General features: G+C 44.5%; 1 protein-coding gene across 17 annotated transcripts in view; it reads left to right on the top strand.

Moving 5' to 3' along the window:
• Positions 1–22,421: 22,421 nt before the first annotated feature.
• The window catches only part of CACNA1D (calcium voltage-gated channel subunit alpha1 D), a 192,772-nt gene continuing 187,410 nt past the window's right edge, over positions 22,422–27,783 (top strand). For 10 of the 17 annotated variants that reach the window (XM_081848800.1, XM_081848796.1, XM_081848807.1 and 7 more), the window contains exon 1: positions 22,423–23,336. In XM_081848800.1, the coding sequence (XP_081704926.1) occupies positions 23,297–23,336 (40 nt within the window). In that variant the 5' untranslated portion in view covers positions 22,423–23,296. Of the gene's footprint in view, positions 23,337–27,783 lie in introns of all 17 variants that reach the window. The other 7 variants (XM_081848801.1, XM_081848804.1, XM_081848799.1 and 4 more) reach the window with 1 other exon arrangement.

A 27,783-nucleotide genomic window follows, 5' to 3' on the forward strand; every position in this document is an offset into this window, starting at 1 on the left:
GAAAGCAGGCGGAGCCCGCTTGTAATCCGAAAGGCATAACGAGGTACTCAAAGGCCCCCAAGGGGGTGAACATAGTGGTCTTCCACTCATCCCCCTTTCTCACACGTATCAAGTTATATGCCCCCCTAAGGTCCAGCTTGGTAAAAATTTTCCCTTTTCTCACCTGTGTTAGAATGTCATCAATTCTAGGCATAGGGAAAGTCACTGGTTCTGACACTGCATTTAGGGCCCTGAAATCACATACAAGCCTGGGCTTGCCCGTGTTTTTTTTGTCCACAAAGAACACTGGGCTGCCCCCCACCGCTCGTGACTCTCTGATGAAACCTCGCTTGAGATTCTTGTCAATGAACTCCCTTAACTCCTGCATCTCACTGTCAGATTGCTGTGATGGGATAATGAGCTGCTTGTGCGTAAAAGCTTGATCCCTCTGGGGTTTGGCTGGTCATCCAAACCGATGCACTAACGGAGCCCCCAAAGCATGGCTCCGTCAGTCGCTGGTAGAATCTGACAGTGAGCGACTACGGAATTTACGCCAACATAAAAGCTGTTTGACGGACATGCGCCTTCGTGACTCTCTGCGTGACAGTTTCCGGCGAAGGGTGGGAGTTCCCAACGGGGGTCCCGTTACCTCTCCACTACTCTCACTGGAAGCATCCCAGAGCCTCCCCTCCGCTGTGACTCCTGCACTCCCCCTGCTGGTTCCCTCTTCTGCTGCAGATTCTCTCCTATTCTCCTGGAGCCTGTCCACCACCTGTCTCTCCGATGGCAGTTCCCTGACAGCAGTCTAAGGGATGTATGTAATAAAATGCTTTTTTGTAATTGGAATTTATCAGAAAGATGAATCTTTTTCAGATGTTCAGTGAACACATGGAGGTGGGCTGAGGACCACACCTACTGCTCCCACTCTTGACTCTTTCTGCTCATTTATAGCATGAATGTTTGTAGGGTCTTAGTACATAAAGTTGTACTGTAAATGCTTTTCCATAATCTAGAGCCCTGATCATTCATATTATATGTGATTATGGTCTTCCCATCAGGGAGGAGTTGAGAAGCTTTTGTTTCTGTTTTATAGTGACCACTTGCCATATTTTCTGAACTCAGATGAACTGTGCTTAAACCATGGTCAGTGGAAACAAGCCAACTTCAAACCATAGCTTATGAACCTGCCTCCTTTTAATAACCATAGTTGACATTACTATTTAGGTTTTGGATGGCATCCTTAACTGCTTTTAATCTAAAATTGAACTGGAAGCATCTATTCTCCTCCTCACAGCCAAATTGGAGGAAGAGAGGGAAAGGGGAATGTTTGACCCCATGGCTGGCTGGCTCATTTTTGAAACACCAATCCATGGTTTAGCATTATGCCAGAATGCAGCCAGCGGCTATTCTGGAATTATGATCTGCTGCTAGTTTTCCTAGAAGAGCCTCAACATGTTAAAATGGGGATATTACACCCAATTGCTTGAGGATCACCTATAGGTTTAGAAATAAGAAGGTTGTAAAAATCTGTTCAAACACAAATGCCATTAGTGATTTACCAGGGTGCAGATGGAACAGGTAGGTAACTTAGCAGCCATTATTATTGTTTGTTTGTTTAATGTGGTAATTCTGTGATTGGGTTCACAAGACCCTCTTTTGAAGTGCATATTGGCCAAGAATCACATGGCTCTTAGTGTCACAACATTGATCGCTCCCCTAAAATCAAGCTGTATACCAAGGCATTTTGCAAGCAATACCAGCAATCATTATTATTGCTTTGCTAAAGGTTGTGGTTATTGTTCTTTGCCCTATAGTAGAATGCTGAAATTAATATCTTCCCAAACAGATAAAGGGACCTCCTGTCATGTAGTTGCTCTTGGCTTTTGATATGGCCCAAATAGTCTCTGGTTAGTTCTTAGAGCAGCTGCTGTTGCAATCTGTTTGAGTAAGAGCTGTCGCTGCAACCATTGCTTTCTGTATTGCTGATTGGAGTGCTTTTTCATCTCAATTTCTTTTGGTTAGCTTGATGCACGCTTTGATGTGCTTCAGCTAAACTTAAACACAGCTACCCCACCGTGCGTGCGCGTGCGCGCGCGCGCGCACACACACACACACACAAAGCTGGTTTCCATGGTTTCCATGTGCTAGATTGTCACTTGTCTCTGTCTTCGCGGATCCTTTTAACTAAATTTGATTCCTGATCCTTTAAGGAACAACAATAATTTGTGCAAACCCTCCAACATTTCATAGAGGGGAAAACAAGGACAATCTTGTAACATTGCACCACCCACTAGTACTGTTCCATATTGCTGGCAACTCTTCACCATCTGCTCTGTGTTGGATTCATTTACTCTGAAATAGCCTGTCCCACCCAGGCTTCTGAAGCAGGTGTGTTAGTGTATATTGATCATAACAGTTTGAGTGTTTTGTTTTGTTTTTTTAATTTTTTAAAACCTTACTGTTTTAACATAATGTTTTCCCTCACGATGGATATGGTTAGATTGACTAGCTGCAGCCCAAACACACACAGCAACATTTACTATATGGATAAGGGAGTAACAGGAGGTGTATTGAAGGGAAGCAACACAGGATAAACAAACAAGAATTAGCAGCAGCCTCTGCCTAGTTACATAATTGGTGAAAATGTACATTAGGGTGAAAAACATATTTCCCACATAGTATTGTTGCAAGATTGTGGGTTAATGGACCAGAAGGACTGCTCTAAGGTGGCCAGATGCATCCTTTCGTTAGGCAAACTACAATTGATATGTTGCCATGGGAATTAAATAGTTAGACAACTGCTTCTTGATGATTCAGGAGCATTTGGGGAATGTTCCGAACAGGGAAGCTTTACAGAGAAGTGGGGAGGTAATCCTCCTTCAAGCTAGGGTGTGGGGAGAAAGTAGGTTGGTTGAGATGCACAGGAAGAGAAACAAGGAACTGGGTTTTTGGCTCTGTAGGAATCTTGTCTGTATTGCTAGCATGGGTGTGGCCAGGATTTATTTTAGGAGGGCATGATTTATGTTGGGGGGACAGAACTGAGTTATCTGTGATGCAATTGGTCAGTTAAAGGTAAAGGGACCCCCAACCATTAGGTCCAGTCGCGGACGACTCTGGGATTGCAGTGCTCATCTCACTTTATTGGCCAAAGGAGCCGGCGTACAGCTTCTGGGTCATGTAGCCTGCATGACTAAGCCACTTCTGGCAAACCAGAGGAGTGCACGGAAATTCCGTTTACCTTCCCGCCGGAGCGGTACCTATTTATCTACTTGCACTTTGTGCTTTTGAACTGCTAGGTTGGCAGGAGCAGGGACCGAGCAACGGGAGCTCAGCCCATCGCAGGGGATTTGAACTGCTAACCTTCTGATCGGCAAGCCCAAGGCTCAGTGGTTTAGATGATAGCGCCACCCACATCCTTGCCTGTGTGTTTAAGGGGGCAGGAAAAAGGAATTTTGAAGCAAGGATTCCGTGGAAGAAGGAGGAGGAAGTAAGGCTGAGATCTATCTTTGTGGGAGAGAGGGAAGGTTACCTGCAATGCTGTGGGCCATGCTGTAAGATCTGGACTCCCTCCATGCAGACTGAAGGTGTAAATAGGCAATTAAACCCTATTTCTTAAAGCACGACAGCCTCCGCCGTTTCTTCCATTCTCCAAAGGGACACAAACCCTCTGTGTGTGCCTGTGGCCCCATGAGCTCTGGCCACTGCTTGGCAGAGAGAGGGACATGCACCGGGCATTTGTAACAATATAAAGAAAAAAGTATTAAGCACACACTCCCTATTGCTTGTGTGCTTTATATCCAAAGGGTAGAGTGCCTTGAAAGGCCTGAATATTCTTACCATTCCTTTGGTGGGCACCAAAATGGTCTCTAGAGCATGTTCAGGAAAACAGAGACACATGGGATAATTCAGAAGAACATGAACAAGGGTGGCTACTTAGAAATAAATGCTATAATTTAAATAGAAATACAATATACCCTATTAGAAGGTATATATATTGGGTTTGCCATGTGCCCTCTTTTTCCAGGACACATCCTCTTTTTCTTGGGTAGAGTCATCATAGCAATCCATAGATAAAAGTAGACTCTCTATATAGGGGTACCTCGGGTTAAGAACTTAATTCGTTCTGGAGGTCTGTTCTTAACCTGAAACTGTTCTTAACCTGAAGCACCACTTTAGCTAATGGGGCGATTTCTGTTCTCAACCTGAAGCAAAGTTCTTAACCCGAAGTAATATTTCTGGGTTAGCGGAGTCTGTAACCTGAAGCGTATGTAACCCGAGGTACCACTGTATTTGCAAACTTGCCTTATACCAAATTGGATTGCCTTTTACCATTGGTCCATACATCCCAGTACTCCAAACTAACTCTCACCTTCTCAATTTTTCCCCACACTCGCCTCCTAATGGTCAAGTTTTCATTTCAGTTTCTCTGTTGAACTGCTCACTTCCAGTTACTGCCTTGCTGGGACACAAGATTTCCCTCCACATTTTCCAAATGACCCTGCTATGCAAAAAACAAAACAAAAACCTCATACCTCTGTTCTGATTGTGCCACATCTCTGCATAATTGCAAAACCTGTCCTCTAAAAAACACAAAATGACCCAGCATCTCCTTCAGAGAAGCAAGAGGGAAGGAAGGAGCAATGAGTTTAGAAGCCCAAAACACTCTTAGGAACTCCTCTTAACAACAGGGAGGGAGGGAGAAGCAACAAATCCCGAGGGCAAAAAGAGAAAGCACACAAGTATGGACACACTGAACAATGAAAGTCATGATTTTGCTGGCAAGTGTGGATCGGCCCATAGTTCAACTATGCACATTTATCAAAAAAATACCTCACACACAGTAATTTTAAAATTGACCTCTTAAAAGCTCATATACTGACACAGCAAAACCAGAATCTCTTATGCTTCTCCCCCCCCCCCATTATGCAGCCGTTTGCCATCTGTTACATTAGCTGCAGTGGTGCACTAAAATCACCGCATCTCCCAAATATCATAATTTTGTATGAAAGGAACAGACAAGAGTGCCTGTAAAGTAGTCCGGTATATTTGATCCATACCTTCAGCAAAGAGCATATAATTTTCCAGCAACTGGAATACAGGAGGTGATCTCAGTTGCACTTAACCTTCAACTGGCAGAATTAAGTGCAGTTTCATTCCCAGATGGCAAAGACAGAAAATCAACGAACAACTGCAGTTATTTTGTTAGAAAATAATAAACTGAAGTTGGAGGTGGTAGTGTGGGAGGTGTTGCTCTAGAATCCCAGCGTTAAGAGTCCAGAAACCGGGCTCATTATTCTCCCACTCACCTACTCATATCCCTTTCCTGGGTATGGCAGTTCAGCCATCTTTCCTGCACTTTTGGCCTTGACATTTTCATTGGTCTTAGCGAAGGAGGGTGCTTCTCTTCTGCCTCATTACCCAGCATCTCGTGGCAAGGTGAACACGAATGCTACACAGGCTTTGCTTTCTCAAACCAATGAACAAAATCATGCCGCTTCCTCGGATGACCTATTTATTGAGATCCATCCTGATTTGCTTGCAGAAAGCTTATGCAGAAGTTAGATGATATCCAGTCTTTACTGGGAATGTGTTCTAATTTCTTTGTGGGGTGCTTATATGATAAAGTATTTATCCTGATTTGCTTGCAAGGTGTTTATATGCCTTTTTGTTAATCTTTCGTTCATTCCACACTTTTCAATGTGTTTCGCTGTCTCATTCCTAACCCTGCCCTCCCAAAGCCTGTTAATGTTTTTAAGTGGATGTGTTGAGCTAGGGGGGACTGCTTTAATCCAGTGCAAACTGAAACTTTCAGTATGTAACTCAATTGTTCTTGCAAAATACAGTCTGGAGTAGGAATTGGGTGGAATTCAGTTCTGCTCACATTTAAAGGCAGACTTACCCAATCCATACCTTCCAGAACAACACATGAAAGACAGCTATGTTTTGAAATCTGAATTTTGCAATGCAGTTCTGCAGCCAAGTAATATGTACAAAAATGCATCTACTAGGATAAAGAGTGCATAAAAATGCACACATTAATGAAAATAACACAGAGAAATGTATTATATTGGGGGGGGGGTAAATATTAGGGAAATGTGGTTTGCAAAAATGAGTATTTTAGGCAAAGTTGCATACAAAATATGTATATTTGGAGAAATTTCCCCTAAGGAGGACTTCTAAAAGAAACTCAGAAACTGATGTGGAAATGTGGAAAACTGAACTTAAGATGGAAAAAATTAGAATGGAAAGAAACCAAAATTGACAATACTCCCATTCCTAGTTTGGAGGAGACTTCAGTTTGCAGCTGGGCATTGCTAATGGGCATAAGAGTCCAAGCGCCCTTCAAGACAACACAAATTCTGCCCAGGGCTTGGGCAGCTGTTTCTTGTTCATTTCCCCACAATACCCCTCTAGCAAGCACTTCCATTCTGCGGAAATCACACTGTTCAATCAAGTTGCTGGGAAATTGCACTTCAGCCCATAACTAGAAAATGCAAAGGATTGTATTATGAGTGCTGCATGAAACATGTAGTTGTGTGACTATCATGCTTACCTAATGACTAACAGCATTCTTTTCCTTTCTCAAGCCCAGCACCATTTTCCATACATGCTGAAGGATTTACTTGTTTTTAACTGCCTGTTCACTAACTTTCCAAAGCACTAGATTCAGGTAGGTCTGACACAGTCAAAATAAATAAAAAAATTAAAAAATTGTCCAGTTGCACCCTAGAGACCAACTAGGTTTGTTCTGGGTATAAGCTTTCGTGCGCATGCACACTTCTTCAGATACCACACGAAACCTTATACTCAGCATGCACACGAAAGCTTATACCCAGAACAAACTTAGTTGGTCTCTAAGGTGCTGCTGGACAATTTTTTAATTTATTTCCAAAGCATTTCCATCATCTCACCCTTTCTTTGTATATTGCCCTATACCAGCAGGTCTCAGGGAGGTTACAACATAAAACCACAATATAAAAAACAACAACAACAAAACCAATAATGCCCCCCTCCCCAACACATTTCAATTCCCTGGGAAAGATGGCAGAAGGCAAACAGCAGTGAGGCAACTCCCACCTCCTTCCCCACATTATTTTTAACCATTCTGTCTTGCTTTTCCTTTAATTTTACATGCTCATCTTATCCAGTGCTGCAGGATCCATTTCAGGTTTTGGAGCTTGGCTGGGGGAAATACCTTAGAGCATCAGAATGCGGGTAGATAAGACAGGTCAGGCGCAGGCAGGGGAGAGATTTCTTTCTCTGTGGTGGATCTGTGGACTAATCCTTTCTAAATGTTGTTTTCTTTTTTTATATAATAATTTTTATTAGTTTCCAATTACCACAATCCAATCCAATAACAGCCTCATTATAACACTCCAAATTATAATACAATTAATAATACCAATCACTGAGATGCCAAATTATACAGTTTTGGTGGTCTCCAGCCTGCTAGAATTCATGGTTTGATGCTTTCCTTTGCTTCTGCGTTCCAAAGTCTCTAAATGTTGTTTTCACTCCTAGTAGCAGCTCACAGTGGAGGCTGGTTCATTAAGGAGAATGTGTCCTTGCCCCACCAACCTCATTCTGCCCTCAGCTAGTCCCACTGGGCCTACCTTCTTACTTAAAACTAGTCTAGAGGAGACACTCTTCTTCCTCCTCAGTCTCTTGTGTTGCCCTTGTACCACTCAGATGGGGAGAAGGAGAGAAATATAGAATTGGCTCCTGCAATTCATTTACTCTTGCTCCACCTACTGTTGGTCTTCCTGCCTTAACAGTCCTCAATGGGCACCAGATGTCCTGAGGAACACTCCTGTGTTGCCAAACTCCCACACTTAGCTAAGTCTCCTTTCGAAAGAATGCATGCACATTTTTGTGGTGTCATCTAACCAGCTTGTAGACTTCATTGGAGTCAGGCTTGAGCCTCTCTTCTTGGAGAATCCTGACTGCAATACCAAGAAAAATCACAAGTTTCCTGCACCTTCCAATCCCTGTCACAACATGTGCTAATTACATTGTACTCATAAAGGTAAACTGGGACACTGGCAGCTTATGCGGAAACTTATTCTCTGAGACATATTCTTCTGAGGGAACACGCGCCAGCAACCAGGTTGGGAACAGCAGCAGCGGTAACGGTAGCTGGTTCCTCCAAGTCAGCTGTAATTAACAGAGTTGAAAGAAAACCACAGAGCCTTTGAGGGTGGGGACTAGAGATAGCTGTAACTGGCTCTCTGTTTTTCACTGTGTTTGACATTTTTGAGATCAAGCTTTGTTTTAGATCACTTGGAAGTGGCAGGGGACTTTATGGATGATGTTGCACTGGGGTATAAAATATAGATGCAGAAGAGAACCTTTGGAATGATCAAAGAGATACCGTTATCCAGGTAGCTTTTATATGGTGTTACTGCAAGCGATGATAAGAATTAGTTAGAGTGGGCATGTTTGCCATCAGCTTCCTTATGGCCTCTCTAAACCATTGCGGTAACTTCAGCTTGTATTTAGTTTGATGTTTGGTAAAATGATATGGCATGTGCATGTTTTAATTAGTGCAAAATGCTTGCAGCCAGAATGCTGATGACAGCCAGGCAATTCAGTTCTATATTTACGGGTCCTCGTATTTACGGGACCGCCTCTCCTGGGATGCCCCACAGAGGACCTTAAGGCCCATGAATAACCATAGTTTAGAGGTCCCAGGCCCTAAGGAAATCAGACTATCCCCCACCAGGGCCAGGGCCTTTTCAGTGATGGCTCCGACCTGGTGGAATGCTCTGTCCCATGAGACTAGGGCCCTTCAGGATTTAACCTCCTTCCGTCAGGCATGTAAGACAGAGCTATTCCGCCTGGTCTTTAATTTGAATTCAGCCTGATCTTTTATTTCCCTTCTCTTCCCTCCCACTCCCCTTTTATGAAGATTACCCGCTCAGAGACCTCACAGCTGGCCTCCTCGCTGGCCCAAGTAGGACTAATTCAGCCAGCTAGCCCTGGTGACTATCTAACGCTTATTAGATGGATTTTCCCCAAGTTGATTTCTGAACTTTGAATTTTATTGTTTTTCATGTTTTTATACTGTATTTTATGCTGCTTTTACAATTAAGTGTTTTAAATCTGTTAGCTGCCCTGAGCCCAGTTTTCTGAACCGGGGAGGGCGGGGTATAAATAAAAAAATATTATTATTTATTATGATGATGATTTACACTGGCAATTAATGTCCAGGCTCAGTTGGGACCTGGGTACCCTAGGAAACACCTATTCCTGTCTATTCTTCCCCACACTCTCTGATTGTCATCTGGGTCTGTTCAAAATCCCTCAGCTGATGCCAGCAGTGGGTAGGGCCTTTTCCGTTGTAGCACCTCTCCTATGGAATGTCTTGCTGAGCAAAGTCCATCAAGCCTCATCTGTGTACAGCTGCAGGTGGTTGGAAGAAATCTGGCTTTTCCAAAAGGCCTTTGATTCATTCTGTAAATTGTTATATGGAGACTGTTGACATATTAATTTGAATGTATAATGCGTTTTTCTAGGAGAATATTTTATGCAAACTTATTTGCATAAACACACTGTCCAAAAGCCAAGACAACATAGGAATGGATAATTTATAATTTAGTACAGCAGGTTGTTTTGTTTTGTGGAATAAGGTACAAATAGATTTTCTACCTAATTCCCAGAGTGCTTGTGTAAATAGATATGCATGGAACAATTGTGTATTTGAGGAGGGGGCAGTACTGAGGATGGATGGCTAGATAGGGCAAACTCAACTATTTGAGCGTGGACTGTTATGTAGTGAAAATGGGAAAATCTATGCATGAGAGGGAATTCCCAGGTTTGTAGAAGTGCATTTCTAAAGGAAAAAACAACATTTGCTATGCTGACAATTAGAACAGGTTTCAAGAGCAAACTCAGTTTTTAAATGCCCACTTGTCCCCAGGATTGGCCAGACATGATGTGGTCCATGTCACATGCCTTTTGCTCCCTCTTGGCTTTAAACAGACATGCCCAAGCATCAAGAAGTGGTTTTCCATAAATCAATGTGTGTCACAAACATTATCTTGCCAGGTGCACATTCTAACACACTTCTGTTCCCTGAAATGGACTACAATTCCCTCTTCACCCACAAACATGCCTTTCAAGGTTAAATCTTCCCATTACAGTATACGTCTACAGCAGACCAATTCAAGGGCCGTAAGGAGGGAATAATATGCTATAGTGGTCCCCGTTCAGTTTTACCTCACACTATTTTGATTTCTCTGTATGTGGTGCTCTTATTAAATAATATTTTTGTTCTTATTGCTTATGCTTTGATTGGTACACAGCCAGACAGAATTGCGTAAATGGGGTCCAAAGTTCAAGCTGTGAATACAACCTCTGCAGCAGAGATTTTGTATAAACATTATATGTGAGCAAATTTGCACAGCCTCTTATAACCTCGAAATCCTGTAGTAGGCCATCCTTAGCTCATCCTTGGAGCTCTCCCCTCTCCTTTTTTATTTACATAGCTCCCAATTTCTTTCACTCCTTTAACTTGCATCTTCCTTTCTCGTGCAATGTCCCCTTTGTCTTGTCCCCTGGCCTTATGGTTTCATATTTATTCTCCTTTATCTGTTATGGCTCTGCTGCAAGAAGTACTACACAGGCGTGCACTGCGCTCCATAATAGCGAGCTGCTTTTCTGTGTGGAGGAAGCATAAATGATTAGCTTCAGTGCTTCTGAGTCAGCCTTTGCCTTTAAGCCATCACATCACTGCTGGCTCGTTTCAATAGTGGAACTTGGGCACCACTGGTGCTACTGGCACAAACAAAGAGAGGGGGATTTTGATGCTTAGGAAAGAAAACAATAGTCTGAGCAATGATGCAAGGAGGGAGAGATCTCGGAAACGAGAGTGCACCTCCAGCAGCACCAGTAGTTTTAGGCTAGAATCCCAAAAAGATAAAACGAGAGGGAGAAACAAAACACCCCTGTCTTTTGCTGCCCCTTTGAAGCACATGTTGACAAACCAGCTGCACAGCCATTGGGACTGATTTTATATATTTAAAAAAGCCTCGGCTGCTATGCATCACAAAAATACATAATCACATTTGTTGTCTCAGACACTTCTTCAGGCCCTGAAAGACTGCCACTCTTCTGAGACAGGGATGAGAATGGTCTGCTGTTCATTTGCATTGATGCTGAACTGAAAGCAAGCATAGCCAATATCTACACGAGACAGCCCTAATCAGAATCAGCCATGGATGGCACTTTTTGGGGGGATAAGCATTGCAGAGCATTGCTGCTGGCACTAGCAGGTGGCCATGGCTGGCAATACATGAGTGGACAATCTTCCAGCCTACTTCTTCCTTCTCTGTACTGCTATTGAAGCCAGCCAAATACAGCCCAGCATGCCAATGAGTTTATATCCTCCACCAGTTATCTTGCTTTCAAAACCCAATTTACAAGCATCACTGATGACATTTTATAAGATTGGAGTGGAATGTTGCTTGAGAAGCATCCAGGGAGTGGCTTTCCAGTACGGAAATGTGCATTGCACTTAAAGCTGAAGCCTGAATGTGCTGTAGCAAAACTAGCTTCAATTAGTGGTTCAAAGGCAGATAGATAAATGTATTTTAAAGGAATGCAGAAGGGAGAAAGGACTTCTTCAAGGAGATGGGAAGGGGTGGAGATGATGAGGTAGGAGAGATGGAGACCTGGAGCTTCCACTGTTCTTCTTATGAACGTCTGTTTTGAGGTTGTTGTCAAATACTGGAGCCTTCCTTACAGAGACATCCATAGCTTTTATATCACTATATATCTATACATCTACCATCACCATCTATGTCCATGGTGCTCTACAAAGAGCAGCTGTAACTGGTCAAAAGGCTTTTCAACTTAAATTAGATATAGGGATACAATAGATAAAGTGGGGGATGTAGGCATGGCTTAGGTAGGAGAAGAACATGTGGTCTTTTCAACTTGGTGGACTTTGGCTATGAGCTGCTCCAGACTTTTTGCTTGGCGGATTCTTCAGCATTCCACTGATGCAATAATAGGGCGATAATGGATCATCCATGCATCATTCCACACTTTATTAGTTGTTTTCTGATGCTTCCCCACTGTCAGCACACTACTGCTTACTGGGCCCTCTTTGCACTATAGCCCAATAAACATGGGGCAACTCAACCCCCATTAAACATCTTGTGGTATACAAAGTTAAAGGGTCTCAGCAAGAAGTTATAGGACATGCACTGAATGGAAATGAAGCCGTATGTCTGCCCTGGAACTTTTGCAGGTGAAAACAGTATTGAAAGTGGGATTGTGTATAACCACCCCGATACCAGCATGAGCATGAATCGTCATGAATGCTCACTAAAAAGGATGTCTGGAGGGTCCCTATATAGCCATCTATGTAAGTGATGCTTTTAAAAAGAACAGGTGTGAGTGGTCCCTATCCCAAAAAGCTTTGCAAAGGTTGGATATGTAGGTACGGCTAAGCAGGGAAATTCATGATTATTTCAATGACACACACTTTGGTTTAGTTTCAATAAGCTACAGGGACTAGAAGGGTGATCCAAAGGCTTCCTGGAAAAGTGTTCCAGCTCTTATTCTTTTCTCCCAGATGTTACTTTTGCCAATCCAACCCTTCCCCCTTCCTCAACACCCTTCCTTCCCCTTGCCCGCACACTATTTTGTGACATTTTGCTTTTCCTAATAATGGCATTGCCCTAATGTGCAAATCAGAAGTTTTACAATTTACATCAACAGCTGCTGTTGCCTGTGCTTTTTACATTTCACTCTGAACTTTTGCTTTGGCACTTCAGATTGTTAGTAGAAAATACCATCCTTAATCATCAGGGAGATATCATCAGAGAGGGGACGCAGGTGGCGCTGTGGTCTAAACCACTGAGCCTAGGGCTTGCCGATCGGAAGGTTGGCAGTTCGAATCCCCGTGACCCAGCTTCTGCCCACCTAGCAGTTCGAAAGCATGTCAAGTGCAAGTAGATAAATAGGTACCACTCCAGTGGGAAGGTAAACGGCGTTTCTGTGCACTGCTCTGGTTAGCCAGAAGTGGCTTAGTCATGCTGGCCACATGACCTGGAAGCTGTCTGTGGACAAACGCCAGCTCCTTGGCCTGTAGAGCGAGATGAGCGCCGCAACCCCAGAGTCATCCGCGACTGGACCTAACGGTCAGGGGTACCTTTACCTTTTATCATCACTGAATGCCTTCCTGCTGTCAGAGGGCTGGAGTGTTGTAGGTCTCCAAACCCTCCTGATTGTTTTAGGGTAGTGAAGCATTTCCTCCTCCTTGTATGAATTCTTAAAAGAGATATCAAACTCCTTACAAATACATTGAAATACACTTCACTTTTTGCTCTTTTATTTCTTTGAACTTGTTAAACAAGCCCAACTACACATGTCAGTTGCAATGGCCTGTTCTCTGAAATAGCCAGGTACGCTGAGGAACGTACAGGGGCTATTTTGCTGAGTTTTTAGGTGAACAGGACTCGTAAGTCCTGTACTTTCTCTGCCTAAGCTTCACCCAAACAACACATCGTATTTTTTAAATGAGTGCTTGTCTTCAACAATCAGAAAACCAGAGAGAAATGTTGGACCATTGGGAAAACTGGAATGAAATCTTAAAAGAGGTAACAAGGTGAGCTTGGTGCAGAAACAACTGAACAGATGTTCATTCAGTGAGCTAAAATAACCAGAAAAAGTGGTTGCATGCTGTTCAGGAGTCTCTGTGTAAGGAATGCAAGAAGCTGCCCTACACTGAGTTGGACCATTAGTTCATCTAGCTCAGTATTATTTACACAGCCTGACAGTGGCTCCCCAGGGTTTCAGACACAGCCTTTCCCAGCCCTGCCTGCAGATGCCGGGGACTAAACCTGGAACCTTTCCCACGAAAGCATGTGCTCTGCCCACTCCTCTAGTTCAGCCCTTCTCTTAATCCAGAGCAGCTAGGAGTCTAGTGGCTCAGCACTGAGGTTTGCTGGGAGAGAGAGGGGTGAGGTGGCAGGGAAGCCAGCACTCTGCAAATGCACCAGCATTCTGCTTTGACTCTGCCAGTCCATCCATATTGCACTGACCTCACCACTGCCTCTCACTCCCAGTAAGCTGCAGTGACACTGGTGCTGGGAGGCAAGGTGTGTGCTGCTGCCCAACCCCTGCCAGCCACTGCTGCATGCCATGTCAGCCAGCTACAGTATTTTAGAAACACAGCTAGAAGCTGTGCTGTCATTCAGTAAGGAATAACGAATAATTGTTTCTACCTAATAGACTTTCCCAGCTGACACCCCCTTTGAACTGGTGTCTTAACTACTAGCCTTTTTACCCGGTTGCTTTCTTGACTTTCCTATCTGCTCTTCTCATTTCACCCGTCACCCGTCACCCACTTCCACTTGTCACTCACTCTCACTACACCCACTTCATTCTCCTGCTGTTATACATGCTATGATGTTAAGCACCCTATTATGATGGTGAAAAAGCCGTACTTTAACAGTCAAGGCAAATGGAGAATTTATATGGCTCCAGCTGAGTGCCACCACTCAAGACGCAAGAAAGGAAGCTAGAGTGGGAAGTATATGGACTCTAGGTGTCCCTATCTAGCTAGAGAGGGAAGTACATGGACTCTGGGTGAAATATTAACTCCCTCCTTCCCAATTTCCAGAGGGGTAGTAGCCATGTTAGTTTGTTGCAGAAAAACAAGTTTTATTTTTATTTAATATACAGTGGTACCTCAGGTTAAGAACTTAATTCGTTCCGGAGGTCTGTTCTTAACCTGAAACTGTTCTTAATCTGAGGTACCACTTTAGCTAACGGGGCCTCCTGCTGCTGCCATGTTGCTGCCGTGCGATTTCTGTTCTCATCCTGAAGCAAAGTTCTTAACCTGAGGTACTATTTCTGGGTTAGCAGAATCTGTAACCTGAAGCGTCTGTAACCTAGAATCATAGAATCATAGAATCATAGAGTTGGAAGAGACCACAAGGGCCATCGAGTCCAACCCCCTGCCAAGCAAGAAACACCATCAGAGCACTCCTGACATATGGTTGTCAAGCCTCTGCTTAAAGACCTCCAAAGAAGGAGACTCCACCACACTCCTTGGCAGCAAATTCCACTGTTGAACAGCTCTCACTGTCAGGAAGTTCCTCCTAATGTTTAGGTGGAATCTTTTTTCTTGTAGTTTGGAACCATTGCTCCGTGTCCGCTTCTCTGGAGCAGCAAAAACAACCTTTCTCCCTCCTCTATGTGACATCCTTTTATATATTTGAACATGGCTATCATATCACCCCCTTAACCTCCTCTTCTCCAGGCTAAACATGCCCAGCTCCCTTAGCCGTTCTTCATAAGGCATCGTTAACCTGAAGCATCTGTAACCCAAGGTACCACTGTACTTGAGAATGATGTACAAAATATTTCAGTATACAATGAGTAGTTAACAAACAAATAAATACAGACAGAATAAAATAAAATAGTAAACTATAATATAGCTTTCAGTTTCCACAGCGACCAAGCAAATGCACCAATCAGTATCAATAATCAGGTGGTGCTTGTGTGGCAGGAAGGTTTTCAGCATTTGCTGAAAGCATCAAGGAGAGAACAATGCGCTGGATTTATAAAGAGAGGTTGTTCCACATCATGGGTGTCACCACCTTTTACCTAACAAATTTGTTATGGCATAAGCTTTCATCAACTATATTCCACTTAATCACTTCTTATTCTAGTTTCTTATGGCTGCTTCTGAAAATCTTCCTCCTGCTCTCAACTCAGCTCCATAGCCAAATGCTTTAAGCTACCTAGAAAAGGTGGCATGTAAAGTGTTCATTGCTCTTTGCACCTCAACGTCCTATGTGTCCCACAACTTTTCCTATCCATAAACAAAGTGTTGTTATTCCAAGATAAATTGTTACATAAGGCTGCAATCCCAGTGCATTTTAGGAGTAACCCCCATTGAACATAGTGAGACTTACTTATGAGTAAATATTACAAGATTGCTGTAAGCGAGCTTTACAATACATTACCTGGAAAGCAGACCCCAGTGCCAAAGTACATTTTCAGTTAAGGAGGGAAAACATAGAAGAGACCCATTCAAATAAATCACCACAATTCTACATTAAATAAATTTGTATTCGTCATCCCACAATATTTATCATCTATCTATCTATCTATCTATCTATCTATCTATCTAAGGGACAGTAAACTCAAACTGTGCCTCCCTAATAATTTTCACCAGCATATCTTTCTTGCTAGTAGCCAATTTTAACAGCAATTTCATCAGATCTCTTATCCAATATGCAAACCTTTCTCAGGTTGAAATGGTTTTTCAAGCAATACTTGCCAGGTTGACTAAGAATCATTGCTGGAGAACCATGCATTTAATTGATGGGAATAAATGACCTCAGGGCAAAGAACTACAGTGTGCAGATTAAATGACTGAAGTTATTAATGCCTAGCACTCTTCATAGCTAGGTCTCTGTTCCGAGAGGTACTTTTAAAGAACCAATATACAATAGCAAACTGGAAGGGTCCCAAGATATGGTCCACTTGAGCCTGTTTTACTTTGCATGAATAATAAAAAAACCTTATTGTACTGTGTTGATGTACCTGCCAGCATCCATTCATTTGGATATATAATTCTTATTTAATTACTGGAAACTAGAAACTTATATTGAGATGTAAATTTCCTAGTCTCTGGAAAATAATGTTACACCCTTGCTTCCAAACCATAATTTCATGGTAATGATTTGGCTCATCTATCAGCTCAGTGCCTTGGAATATTGAGAGGTGGTTGTTCTCAACGGGTTTCCATTATGTTCAAGGGCAACTTGTAGGAAGTCGGCATACAGCCCATGATTTGTTTGTTATTTCAGAAACCTTAATTTGATACTGCGCTGGATAAGTTTCAAGCATTTTATAATATCTCATCTATCACTACTCCAGGACATCAGAGATGTTCTCGAGATAGAGAAGAGGTCATTGAGCACTCTCTGTTAGCTTACAAAATCCAACACAGCTCTTTCCTACATTGTTGTTATGAATTACTGTGCAATATCTAATATTCAGCCCCAAGGCTTGAATTTCCTTCCACATAAGTAGATTCCCTGTTATTGTGTTCGGGAGGTTGTAATTGTTCGATCAATACTTTTGCTTCCATTCCCTTAGTCAACTGCAAAGTTCAGGGCAACTTGTACAGGATCAGTGTTTATATTTTGGGGAACAGGACTATAAACAGATAATTTTAGCAAGGGAAGCTTAAATCAGCTTTGTTTAAACTTCGTTTAAAGTACTTTTTTTCAGCCAGAGTGTGCCAGAGTGCAGTTCCAGCACCTCTCAGGTGGACTCCATTGTGGGCCAGCACTCCACCTGCCCACTTTGTGCCTTCACGTACTTCTGAGAAGACCAAAACGAACATTTAAAATCAAAACAGAAGCTGGCCAGCATGTGGCCTGTTTTTTAGATCTGTAACTCCACCTAGCTCCTAGTCACTACACTCCTAGCCGCGTACCTCTATCATTGCACATGTGTGTGTGAAGGCCCTTCCAAGCTGCTCTAGCCATCTGCCAGAATGTAAGAGAACAAGGGAGGTGGGGGGCACATTTATTTGACTTGCACCAGAACCAGGGGCGACCAGCTGGGGCAGGGGTCAGCAACCTGTGGCCCACGGAATCATTTAAACGACCCATGAGCTGCCCCCAAACCGAGCTGCCCGCTTGGTGAGTCCCTGTGTGCTGCACTAAAGTGGCGCAGCGCAGAGAAGGGACTTGCTTCTGCGGCGCCAGAAGTCGTGTCTGCACATGCGCAGATGCGATCTGGCCCACAGAGTGATCTCCACGGGAGTGAACCGGTGCAGGCAAGGTAAACCTTGCCAACCCCTGAGCTAGGGAGACAGTTTGTTGTAGATTTTAGCACCTGTGCGGGTGGTGTGAATGCAGCTGTTGTCAAACTGGCATCTGTTCAGGGCTGCCTTGAGTCGCCCAGCGACTTACTGTAACAACTTCCTGGTGAGTTCCAGCAGAGAAAATGGCCTGGCTGAGAAATACTGGCATATGCTTGTCCACAAATTATGGGAAAGCTATTATCTGTTTACTAACTTTTGCAGATATAAGGTGCTAATCAAGGCAGACTATATTGGTATTCAAGTTGGGTTTCCAATTATTGTAGCTAATGTGCATCTCTGAACATATATATGCATATGAAGTGACCTTAGACCAAAAAAGACGTTCTGGACAGCATAAGGTCTCTTCTAACGGATGCCCAGGGTGTCAGCCAGGGGTATTTTTTAGTTTTCTCCACATACTCCTATCTACTTAGGGGGCATGCAAGGCCTGGAACTGGACATCCTAGTACTGTTCCACTGCAGTTTTTAGGCTGTGGGGTTGGAGCTGTGGTCGAGCAAGATGACATCTAGTGACATAGTGCCAGTGCAAAGACACTTAAGTGTGAGCATATCCTACCCATATATACATAGGCAGATGCCTTTATTATTTGCCCTTCAGTTAAGCCATGGTACCAGCTATCAGATTTCTAAAGTGATGTTTTCTAAAGCGGAAACCATTTTAACCAGGCGATTTTGGGGGAGGACAGAGAGCTTAGGAATATAGAAAGCTGTACATTCTGCACACCTGATATCAACAATGATCAAGCAGAATTTTTGACATATTTTGAACCTGTCTCAGGTAGGTGTGCATTTCATAAGTTAGAGAAGAAAATATGAATGCATAAGTCAAGGATTTTGCAGAAATATTGCTGCTGACAGCAGTATATCATTAATATCTCTGTTTTCCAGTGGCCTTAACTAAAAAAGGATTCTGCTGTCTACATTTCACATTTGTGCTGCTATTCCTGATTTCCCCCAATTCATTTATCTAAGGAGTCGCTGCTGCCCTGGGACTCTGGTAGTCTGTCATAGATGGTGGGGTGTGTGTGTGGAATGCTCTGCCAGAGATCTTAAGAAGGACTGCAGCCACCTTCTTATCCTGTCACCCCAATGGTAATTTGTTCAGTACTGGGAACAAGAGAAGTGGGGAGAAGGCAGCAGAAATGTGAGCTTTGCAGGTATCATAGAATCTTTTGTGAGTGTTGAAAAGGAACGCTTGCAAAAGCTCAACTGCTTTGGGGGCAAATTATAGGATGTTTTCTTGGGCTAACTGTGGGTTGCTTGTACATCCCTGCATTAAGTGTTTCGCTGAACATACAGCGCAATCAAAACTTCCAATTCTGCTTGTGACCTTACCATAGGCATCTAGTTGGCCATTGTGAGAACAGGATGCTGAACTAGATGGACCTTTGGTCGGATTTAGCAGGGTCCTTCTTATGGTCTTATTGCTGGTGGAAAAAAGAAGTAGAATTATTGCTCTCTTTATATAGAAACGCCATGGTGCATCTGTAGCAGCACAACTGGATGCCTTCATCTGCCCCAGCTGCAACAAAACATGTCTCTCTCATATCAGTCTCTACAGCCAGAGAAGGCGGTCTAGCCTTCCAACAGTTTTGACTTCACCCCCAAAGGTGCACTCCATTGTCTCCCGTGATAGACAGATGCCAACAATGCAAGAGCAGTGTATATATAGGAGAATTTCCTAGATGCCAAGACCCAGGTTTGGGGCAAGTACTATTTGGTGAAAGAACCCCAGAAGATTTAAAATCAGAAAATATGCAGCAAAGAGTAAAAATACAGGTTGTCAGACCTTTAACATATGCCCTTTAAAGTGAGTTCCAAGGCTTCCCACTTCCCCTGGCATAGGGAAAGACCACACGTTTGCTAAGTTTAAAATTTGTTTACTTACAAACTCTCCAAAGGTGAGATTCATGTGCCTCCAAAAACTGCACAGGCAGAAAAACTTGGCTTAGTTGCAAAGTGGTGAAAGTTCCTAAATTATTGGTATAGGAACTTGAGTGGCTTGAGAGCCATAAGCTCTGAGCTTGGAGCAACAAACAGCCTTCTTCACATGTTGACTGAAGGGGAAGAAAGTATTGAGTGCCCAAGGTGAGCTAAGCCTGGCAGGACAGCTTACTCTATAGTATTAACCCCTTCATGCATTGATTAGACTTACACAGATTAATTATGAGGCTTGTTATCTCACACTTATCTACCACACTGGAGGGGGTTTGGTAGAGGTGCAGATGTCCCTCTGTCCAGCTTTGCATGGTTGTGCTGGATCTTCCATCAGGGGTGGACCTCTGCTGTCACAGAGCTCCTGACTACACCTCTTGTATACTCCCAAAATGGATCTGCTGAATTTTAAGATGGTGCAGCTACCAGCATTTAGCCCAATCAGGGCCTCTCTTCTGTGCCACCCTGGAGCTGGTGCAACAAAAATACAAGATTTTTCAGACTAGTGGGGAGAGAGTGAACAATTAACAGGCTAGCTTTTTCACATGCCATTTCACTAATATAAAAGTGTGAATGAATTATTTCAGTAAGGTATGATGTGATGTTACAGGGATAACATTGCAGACAAGAACACTACGTTTATTCCATTAAAAGCTATTTCCCCCTCCAAAATCTCATTATTCACAGCATTTGCTAATAAACATAGGCAAGTATTAACATTGAGCATGTAAGTAATGTAATAGCAAATAAGACAGTCAACACTGTATTCCATTAATGTACTAAAAACAAATCAATTTTGGCAGAATAATTGGATATCTCAGTTTACTAAAGAAAGTAGATGAAAATCACCTATTCTGCAGGATGAATGACTGTATTCATTAGTGTCTATTTCATTGGATAATTTAATTAAAGTGTTTCATATGCAGTTCTAACATTACAAATTATGATATTGAAGTATGAATGTAAATATATTTTTTTAAAATTACAACTCCAGAGTGTCAAAACAAAGATAAATAATTTGCATTAAATTACTTGATGTATTTACTAAACTATATGCTATCTGAGCTGCAAAAGTAAAATGTCAGCAGTGTGAGGACACTTAGAAAACATTGGCTTGGATCCTAACTTCTCTTCTTTGAATGGAAGTTCATGGAATTGGGCTTTCCTGCTTCTTTCTGCAGCCCCCTGTATCCCATGCTTTTCAGGGTTGGGGGACTGTTGGAAACTGTGTGGGAAATGATAGGTGAGGTTGCAGATTAAGGGGGAGGGATTGGCAGAAGTTGCTCCCTCAATATGTGAGCAATGAGGACCCAAGTCAGGTTATTGTTGTTGTATATTTATCTAGATAAAACTGGCTGCCTCTATTACACATGGAAAGAGAACAGGTTAGTGGCTGGTACAGTACTGGCTCATTAAAGAGGTTTGGAATGAATAGGGGATCAATAAGTGGGTGTAAATGGTGGCATGGATATAGATCTGAAAGCATACATCATGGAAGGTGATGGATGAAAGATCCACAATCTTTCTAAACTACTCCTGTAATTTTCAGTGGCAAGACTAGGCTGCTGAAGTTGTAGTTAGACGGTAGAGGAAAGCAAAGTGCCACTTGGCCACCTAGGTGCTAGTGTGACAAGAAGCAGAAGGAGCGCTAGTTAAGTGTTTCTGTGTGACTTGCAGAGAGGGTCACATAGTGCCTAAAGAGTCTCTGTCAGTTGAGAGAGAAAGCAACTAACCCTCCATCTTCTGACTCTCATATGTCATTCCGCTCAAGCCATTCTAAGCTATGCCAGAAAAACTCTCTTGCCCCATAGTGGAAGCAGTGAAAGGAGGAGTTACCATTTTGCAAACAGGGACACTCAACGTTGACCAGAGCATCTTTGCCGCCACCAGCACCAATCTCCCTGGCTAACCTTTCCAGCCAAAAGTGGGCAGTAGAGGAAAGAGGAGAAATGGGAAAAGAAATGATGAAAGAGAGAGCACTGCAAGTTATGTAAGGAAGAAACCCACCTACTCTCCTCCCTCCCTGAGTGTCAAAGTTCCCTGTCAAGCTGATTGACTCTTCCTGTACTAACAAAAGAAGATATGCACAGTGCATTTACTTCAGTCATGAGGAGCCACATCAAGCCTCCTTCACAGTGCTTTACTTAAAAAAAATAAAATAAAGGCATGGTGATGGTGGGCTCATTTGAGTCTGTCAGCGCATGCCCACGATCTGACTTGGAAACCCTCCCCTCCTAACTCTCAGATATGGATTGCAGTGGGAAGGAGGAAAAGGCATCCTGCCCACAACTTCACCTCTTCCAATATGAACAGCCTGCTGGCCGTCGCGTTTTCAACACGTGGCTGGTCCTCACCTAAGGCAAGTGTAAAATTCCCCCTGGGTGACAAGGAAGAGATGCTTTCTCTTCCACCCGCATTGCCAGCTTTCACAAACACGTGTGCAACAACACAAGAAGCTTGAGGGTAGTTTTTGCTGCTTTCTCCCCCTCTGTGTAAAAAGTGCCCATCCCTCACGCGCAAGGCCTCCCTCCATAATTCCCTTGCTCTTATTTACCAGGGCAGCAGCATCCGCCGCCCAGATGCCACCGGAAGTTCGCATATGGGCAAAACCGCGCGCAAAACCCTGGAGGTTCCCTTGGTGGCAAATACGCGCCCGGCCGCCTTAGCGAGAGGCTCACGCCCAGTTAGAAGAGCTAGAGGTGGGTCAGACGCCCAGACGCACGCATGCACGCACGCAGCTTTTCTGGGAGTACGAAGCGCAGCTTGCACGCCCGAGGCGGGCCTGGTCTCCCGGCGGCCTTGAACCCCCTCGCGACGCAGTTGCGCTCTCGCGCTTGCAAGACCTTCAAGAGCGCGAAGGAGGAGGGAGGAAGGGGTTAAGGCCGCGGCGCGCTCTTTGCTATTTGTGGACGCCGGTCTGGAGCCCGCCTTTAGGCTGCCTACTGCGCGGCTCAGCCTGCCTCTCTCCTTCGCTGCGCCCGCCCGCTCCTCCTCCTCCTCCTCGTTGAGCAGCAGCAGGTGGCGGCGGCGGCGGCGGCGGCGGCAGGCGCGAGAGAGTTAACCCGCGTGGCGACGGCTGCGCGGGAGGCAGCCAGGCAGCGGCTGCGGGCTCGAGTGAGGCGGCAGCCGGGGCGGGAAGAGGGTGCAGCCGCGGCGGCGGCGGCGGCGGGTTGCTAGGGATGGAGAGCGCCCGTGTCACCCGGATGTGAGTGTCATGTTGGCCCAAACTCGAAGGGATTTGCAAGCAGCGGCGGCGGAGAAGAAGAACCGGCGGCGGCGGCGGCGGTGGTTGTTGTAGTAGCCACAGCGACTCTTCCCACCCACCCCGTTCCAAGCCCTTGCCCTCTCGCTCGCTCGCTCGCCCGCCCGCCCTGCCATCATGGGGACCGCCGGATAGCAGGCAGCGCAGGGGCAAGGGCCAAGAGGGGGCATCGCCTCACGCCTGGCTTGGAGCGGCGACGGGCAGAAGGAGGGCGAAAGGAGCGGCGCCCGCGTCTCGGGGGGCCCCGCAAGAAAGTGACCATGATGCCCCAGCAGCAGCAGCCGCAGCAGCTCCCTGATGGTAAGAGCCGCCCGCTGGGCGCCCGCCCCGCACCTCCATCCCTAGCCGCCTCCCGAAGCAGCAACAACCGCGGCAGCAGCGGCAGCGGCAGGAGGAGGATGCCTTGGGATTAAAAGAGCGAGGGATTTTGGGGATGTTGGGATTAGAGGAGGGAACCGCGGGGAGGATTAAGGGGCTGGCGAAAGGAAGGGCTGGAGGGCTGGGGGTCACGGGGTTATGGCAGGCTCCCGCGGCCGCCCCCGGTGCGCGGGCTCCCCGCGGCCGCCTCCCCTTCCCGCGGGAGCGCGTTGCATTGATTTCGCACGTCTGCCTTTCGCCGCGAGGCTGGGGAGGGAAGGAAGGGCGAGAAGCCGGACGCGGCGCCTTTCGACGGGAGGGTTGGGGTTTTGGTTTTTTTGCTGTGGGCGCCCCGGGCATGTGCCGTGGTGGTTAAGGCTCTTGCGGAAGGCGGGCGAGCAGCGCTCTCTGCCTCCCCCTCCCCCCTCTTCGCCGAGCGCCGAGGGAGAGAGGACACATGGGGCTCGTGTGTGTTAATCGCCTTTGCAAACAGGCTCGGGCAGGCGCTGCTGCTGCCCCCCCCCCCGTCAACCTCCCGCTCCTCTTTCTCCCAGAGAGCGAGCTGCGTGGAAATGATTCATCTCTCCTGAAATTGACAGGGACTTTGATATCGCACGCACGCGCGTGCTTTTCCTCGCGCGCGCCAGGGGCAAGATAAGCCCCCCTCCCTGTTTTGGAGTTCACTTTCAGTGGTGCCCCTTTGCCAAGGAGAGGGGTCAAGAGGTTGACCGCCTTCGTTTTTGACATCCCATAAAAATAGAAAGACGGAAGTGCGGGGGGGGGGAGGAAGAAGGAGAAAGCAGTGCAACTTGGAGGAGGGGGCGGAATTACGAAACGGTTCTAGGAGAAATAATTGTAGAGTGAATCTGACAACGTTTGCTGTTGCATCAAACGGTCACCTGAGGCAGGAACTCTTCTCCTTGGGTAACCTAGCAATGGACCCAGCTGCTGATGTGACCCGCGCAATCTGATGGGCCAGCCACTCATCATTCTCTGACTCTGTCCCCACTCTCCCGTCTCTGAGATTTAATGCAAGAACCATTAATTCTTTGGTCTGTGGGAAACATGCTAGGAACATCCAAGAGTTACCTTCTCCCCAACCTTCACCCACCCCAAGGGAGCCATCTTAAGCTGTCCCCCAATCAACCTCTGTTTTGCATCTCTGTATGTGCTCACAGCACTGGAGATGAAGCAGCACAAGAAGCTACAACTAGGTTCTTGTCACTAGATTATGCAAAGGAGCACAGGACACAGGACATGGCAACCCCCCCCCCATTGCCTCAGTAAAGGGAGAAAAAGCATTTGTAAAGGAATCATTGCTGCATCTTTGTTCTGTCTGAAGAGCAGTGATCAAAAGATATTAGTTCACCCCCTGCCTGTGCAAAGCTTCTTGTCAATTTCTCTTTCTCTAATTTCCTTTGCATCCCTCCGTCTCCCCCCCTCACATATATCCTCAAGTTTAGAGCACAGTTAGAAGCTGCTTCCCGCAGGCACACTTGGTAGGCTAGAATCTAAGATTCTTATCAAGGTCCATTGCATCTTCTTTCTTTGTAATTTAGGCTGCTTCTTCCAAACAATCCTTTAATTGTAAACTTTAGAGAGATTCCAGTTTCATTGCTAATGTTATTCTGTATTCTAGGATCAAAAAACCTTTGATTTGAGAGTTAAGGCACCTACTAAATGCATGTACAAAAAAAGGCAGGAAAAGGATAAGTTCATGTGTTGATAAACGTGTTGAGCCAGTGCGCAGCAGTTGTGGAAAGGGAAAATTCTATGTTAGGGATGGAACATAAGGAAAGGGATTGAGAATAAAACAGCCAATGTTATAATGCCACTATACCAATCTATGGTGCAAGTTTACCTGGAAGACTGTTCAGTTCTGCTTGTCGTATCTGGAAAAGTAAATTTGTAGGGTTGGGAAAGGTTCAGAAAAGGCATATTTTTCTCACTCTCTCATAATACTATAATCTGGAGTCATGTAAGGAAGCTGAATGTTGGCAGACTCAGGACAGACAAAGCAACGTATTTCTTTACACAGCCCACACTTCGACTATGGACTTCACTACTGCAGGATATAGTAACAATGGTGAGGATTAGACAAATTAACGGAGGATAAGTCTATCAGTGACTACTAGCCGTGATGGCTGTATACTATCTATAATATTGGTGGTGGCATGCCTCTGATTAGCATTTGCTATGGAACACAAGTGGGGAGAGTGCTGTGACACTTAGGTCCGGCTTGCAGGCTTTCTCCATAAACATCCAGTTTTCCACAGTGAGAACAGAACACTGGTCAGATGGGCCTTTGCACTGATCATTCAGGGCTCTTCTTATGTTCTTATCCCAACCTCCACATATTGCATGCAATAAGCATGCTCTGCAGTCTCACACATTGTGTTTGTTTATCGCTTCATGTCTAAGCATCCAAGCTTTGCCTTGGTCTTTCAGTCCCAGTTTTCCTCCCATACAGGTTAGGAGAACACTGAAGTTTAGGACACTGTAGACAATGGCCATTATGGGGATCAGGGCACACTGCCCCTCTGCTATCCCTACCTGCTTTCATTTTGGATTTTTCATTATCTGCTTAGCTTACTTTACAACAGGACCCAGACAACCTGCGGCTCTCTAGATAGTCATTGTTGAAGGGAGATGGGAGCCGCAGTCCAGCAACATCTGGAGGATCACACATTGGCCACTCCTGGATTAGAGCACATGGTTAGCAGTGACAAGCTATATATGGGTGGCTATGGGCTATATATAGCCTATATATAGGCTAATAGATGGAGGATGTAGAAAAGGATATAAGACTGGGGGCACTCAAGCATTGATTCAATATACAAGTCAGCAGGAGAAAGGAGGAGGGTGAGTGCTGGATGTATAAGCTAACAGTAAAACGTACATTGGCATTGGCTTTGCAACAGGTTCTCTCTGAAATGAGTTAATTAAATATTTAGAATCCACAAGCAGAGCAGATTCTGATGTTCCAGTTTTACTTTCTGATTAAGAATGCACACCATAATAAGAGTTTTGCAGAAGGCTGGCTGTTAAGAATTAAGTCTTTAGCTTTTAAAATCTAAAAAAAGGTACATACAAAAAAGGTACATTTCCATAGACCACCAGCTTCATCTTTATCTTGTAGATGCTATGAATTTAGTATACCTAGGTGTGCTGTGGTGTGTGTAAAGGGCTTCTGGGGGGAAAAACAACACAAGCTGCTTTCATTATACAGATGTTCTTGTTGCTGAATGACATCCAAAAATCTGTGCCCACAATTCTGACTACCATGCAAACATTCTGTCACCCTCTGACATGTCCAAGAAACAGATATCAGGATGGTTTATAGCTTTAATTTTAAAGCTTAGACTCAGGGTTAGGGAATAAGCCCCCCCCCCCCAATCCTGTGGCGTCTCTGAGTGTAGCCTTTAACTTTCTGCCATTCATTTCAACAGGAGGAAATAAATAGCTTTTCTTGGGACAGTATTGTGGTGAGAGCAAAATCCACCCCAGGGTGCTCTGCAATATACATGCCTTCCCTCTATAGAAGTTCTCTTATCCGTCATCACAGGAGGCATGTTGCTAGTTATTATCAAGGGTTCACAAATTTGACTGCCAGGTTGACTGCAGTCTTCCCCCATACCTTGTTTCTGCTGTCACACCACCCAAAGGAGTCTCCAAAATGCAGTGTGACAAAATGCAACATGAAGAGACAAGACTCACTTCTTTCCCAAGCTTGGAGAGCTGCAGTGGTGGCCTCTGTTTTCATGCTGTACTTTGGAGGCAATCTTGAGTTTCTTCAAAATGCAGTAGCCTCAGGAAAGGAGCAGAGTTAGTAGCAAACACGAGTAATGCTAGACAAAATTTGTGGATCCATAGTAGTAGTAATTGTTGTATAGCATTAAAGATAACTGTCTTTTGGGGAAAGTGTGTTCAGTTATCAAAGAGAGATTTAGTATGTTAGCCAAGAAGCAATGCATATTTACGTTGAAAGGATTGGTTTGCTTGTTTGTTTATGTCAGCAGGGATACATTCCAGTTTCTGTAGTGATTGAAATGACTTCACATATTATGGATTTAAGAGAATCCGTAATGTTTGCTCTTACATTCAGAACAAGCGGTGGCAGTTTGTACCAAACAATCAAAGAAGAAACTTCTATTAACTAGAAACTGGACTCTTTTATCAATTGTAAAATTGGTTTGATTGATTTGAATTCAGCTTCTTTGATATATCTTTAATATGCCTTGAGGATTCAGGGTGTGTTAACTTCAGAACGTGTCAAGACAAATGCTAATGTTTGTAAATGTGATTCCCCAAGTCTTTAAATTATTATTATTATTATTATTATTATTATTATTATTATTAAAAATGCTTCAAAATAAAGTGAAAGATAGTA

The sequence above is a fragment of the Podarcis erhardii genome (assembly GCF_964252035.2).
Source record: "Podarcis erhardii genome assembly, chromosome: 2".
Lineage (NCBI taxonomy): Eukaryota > Metazoa > Chordata > Lepidosauria > Squamata > Lacertidae > Podarcis > Podarcis erhardii.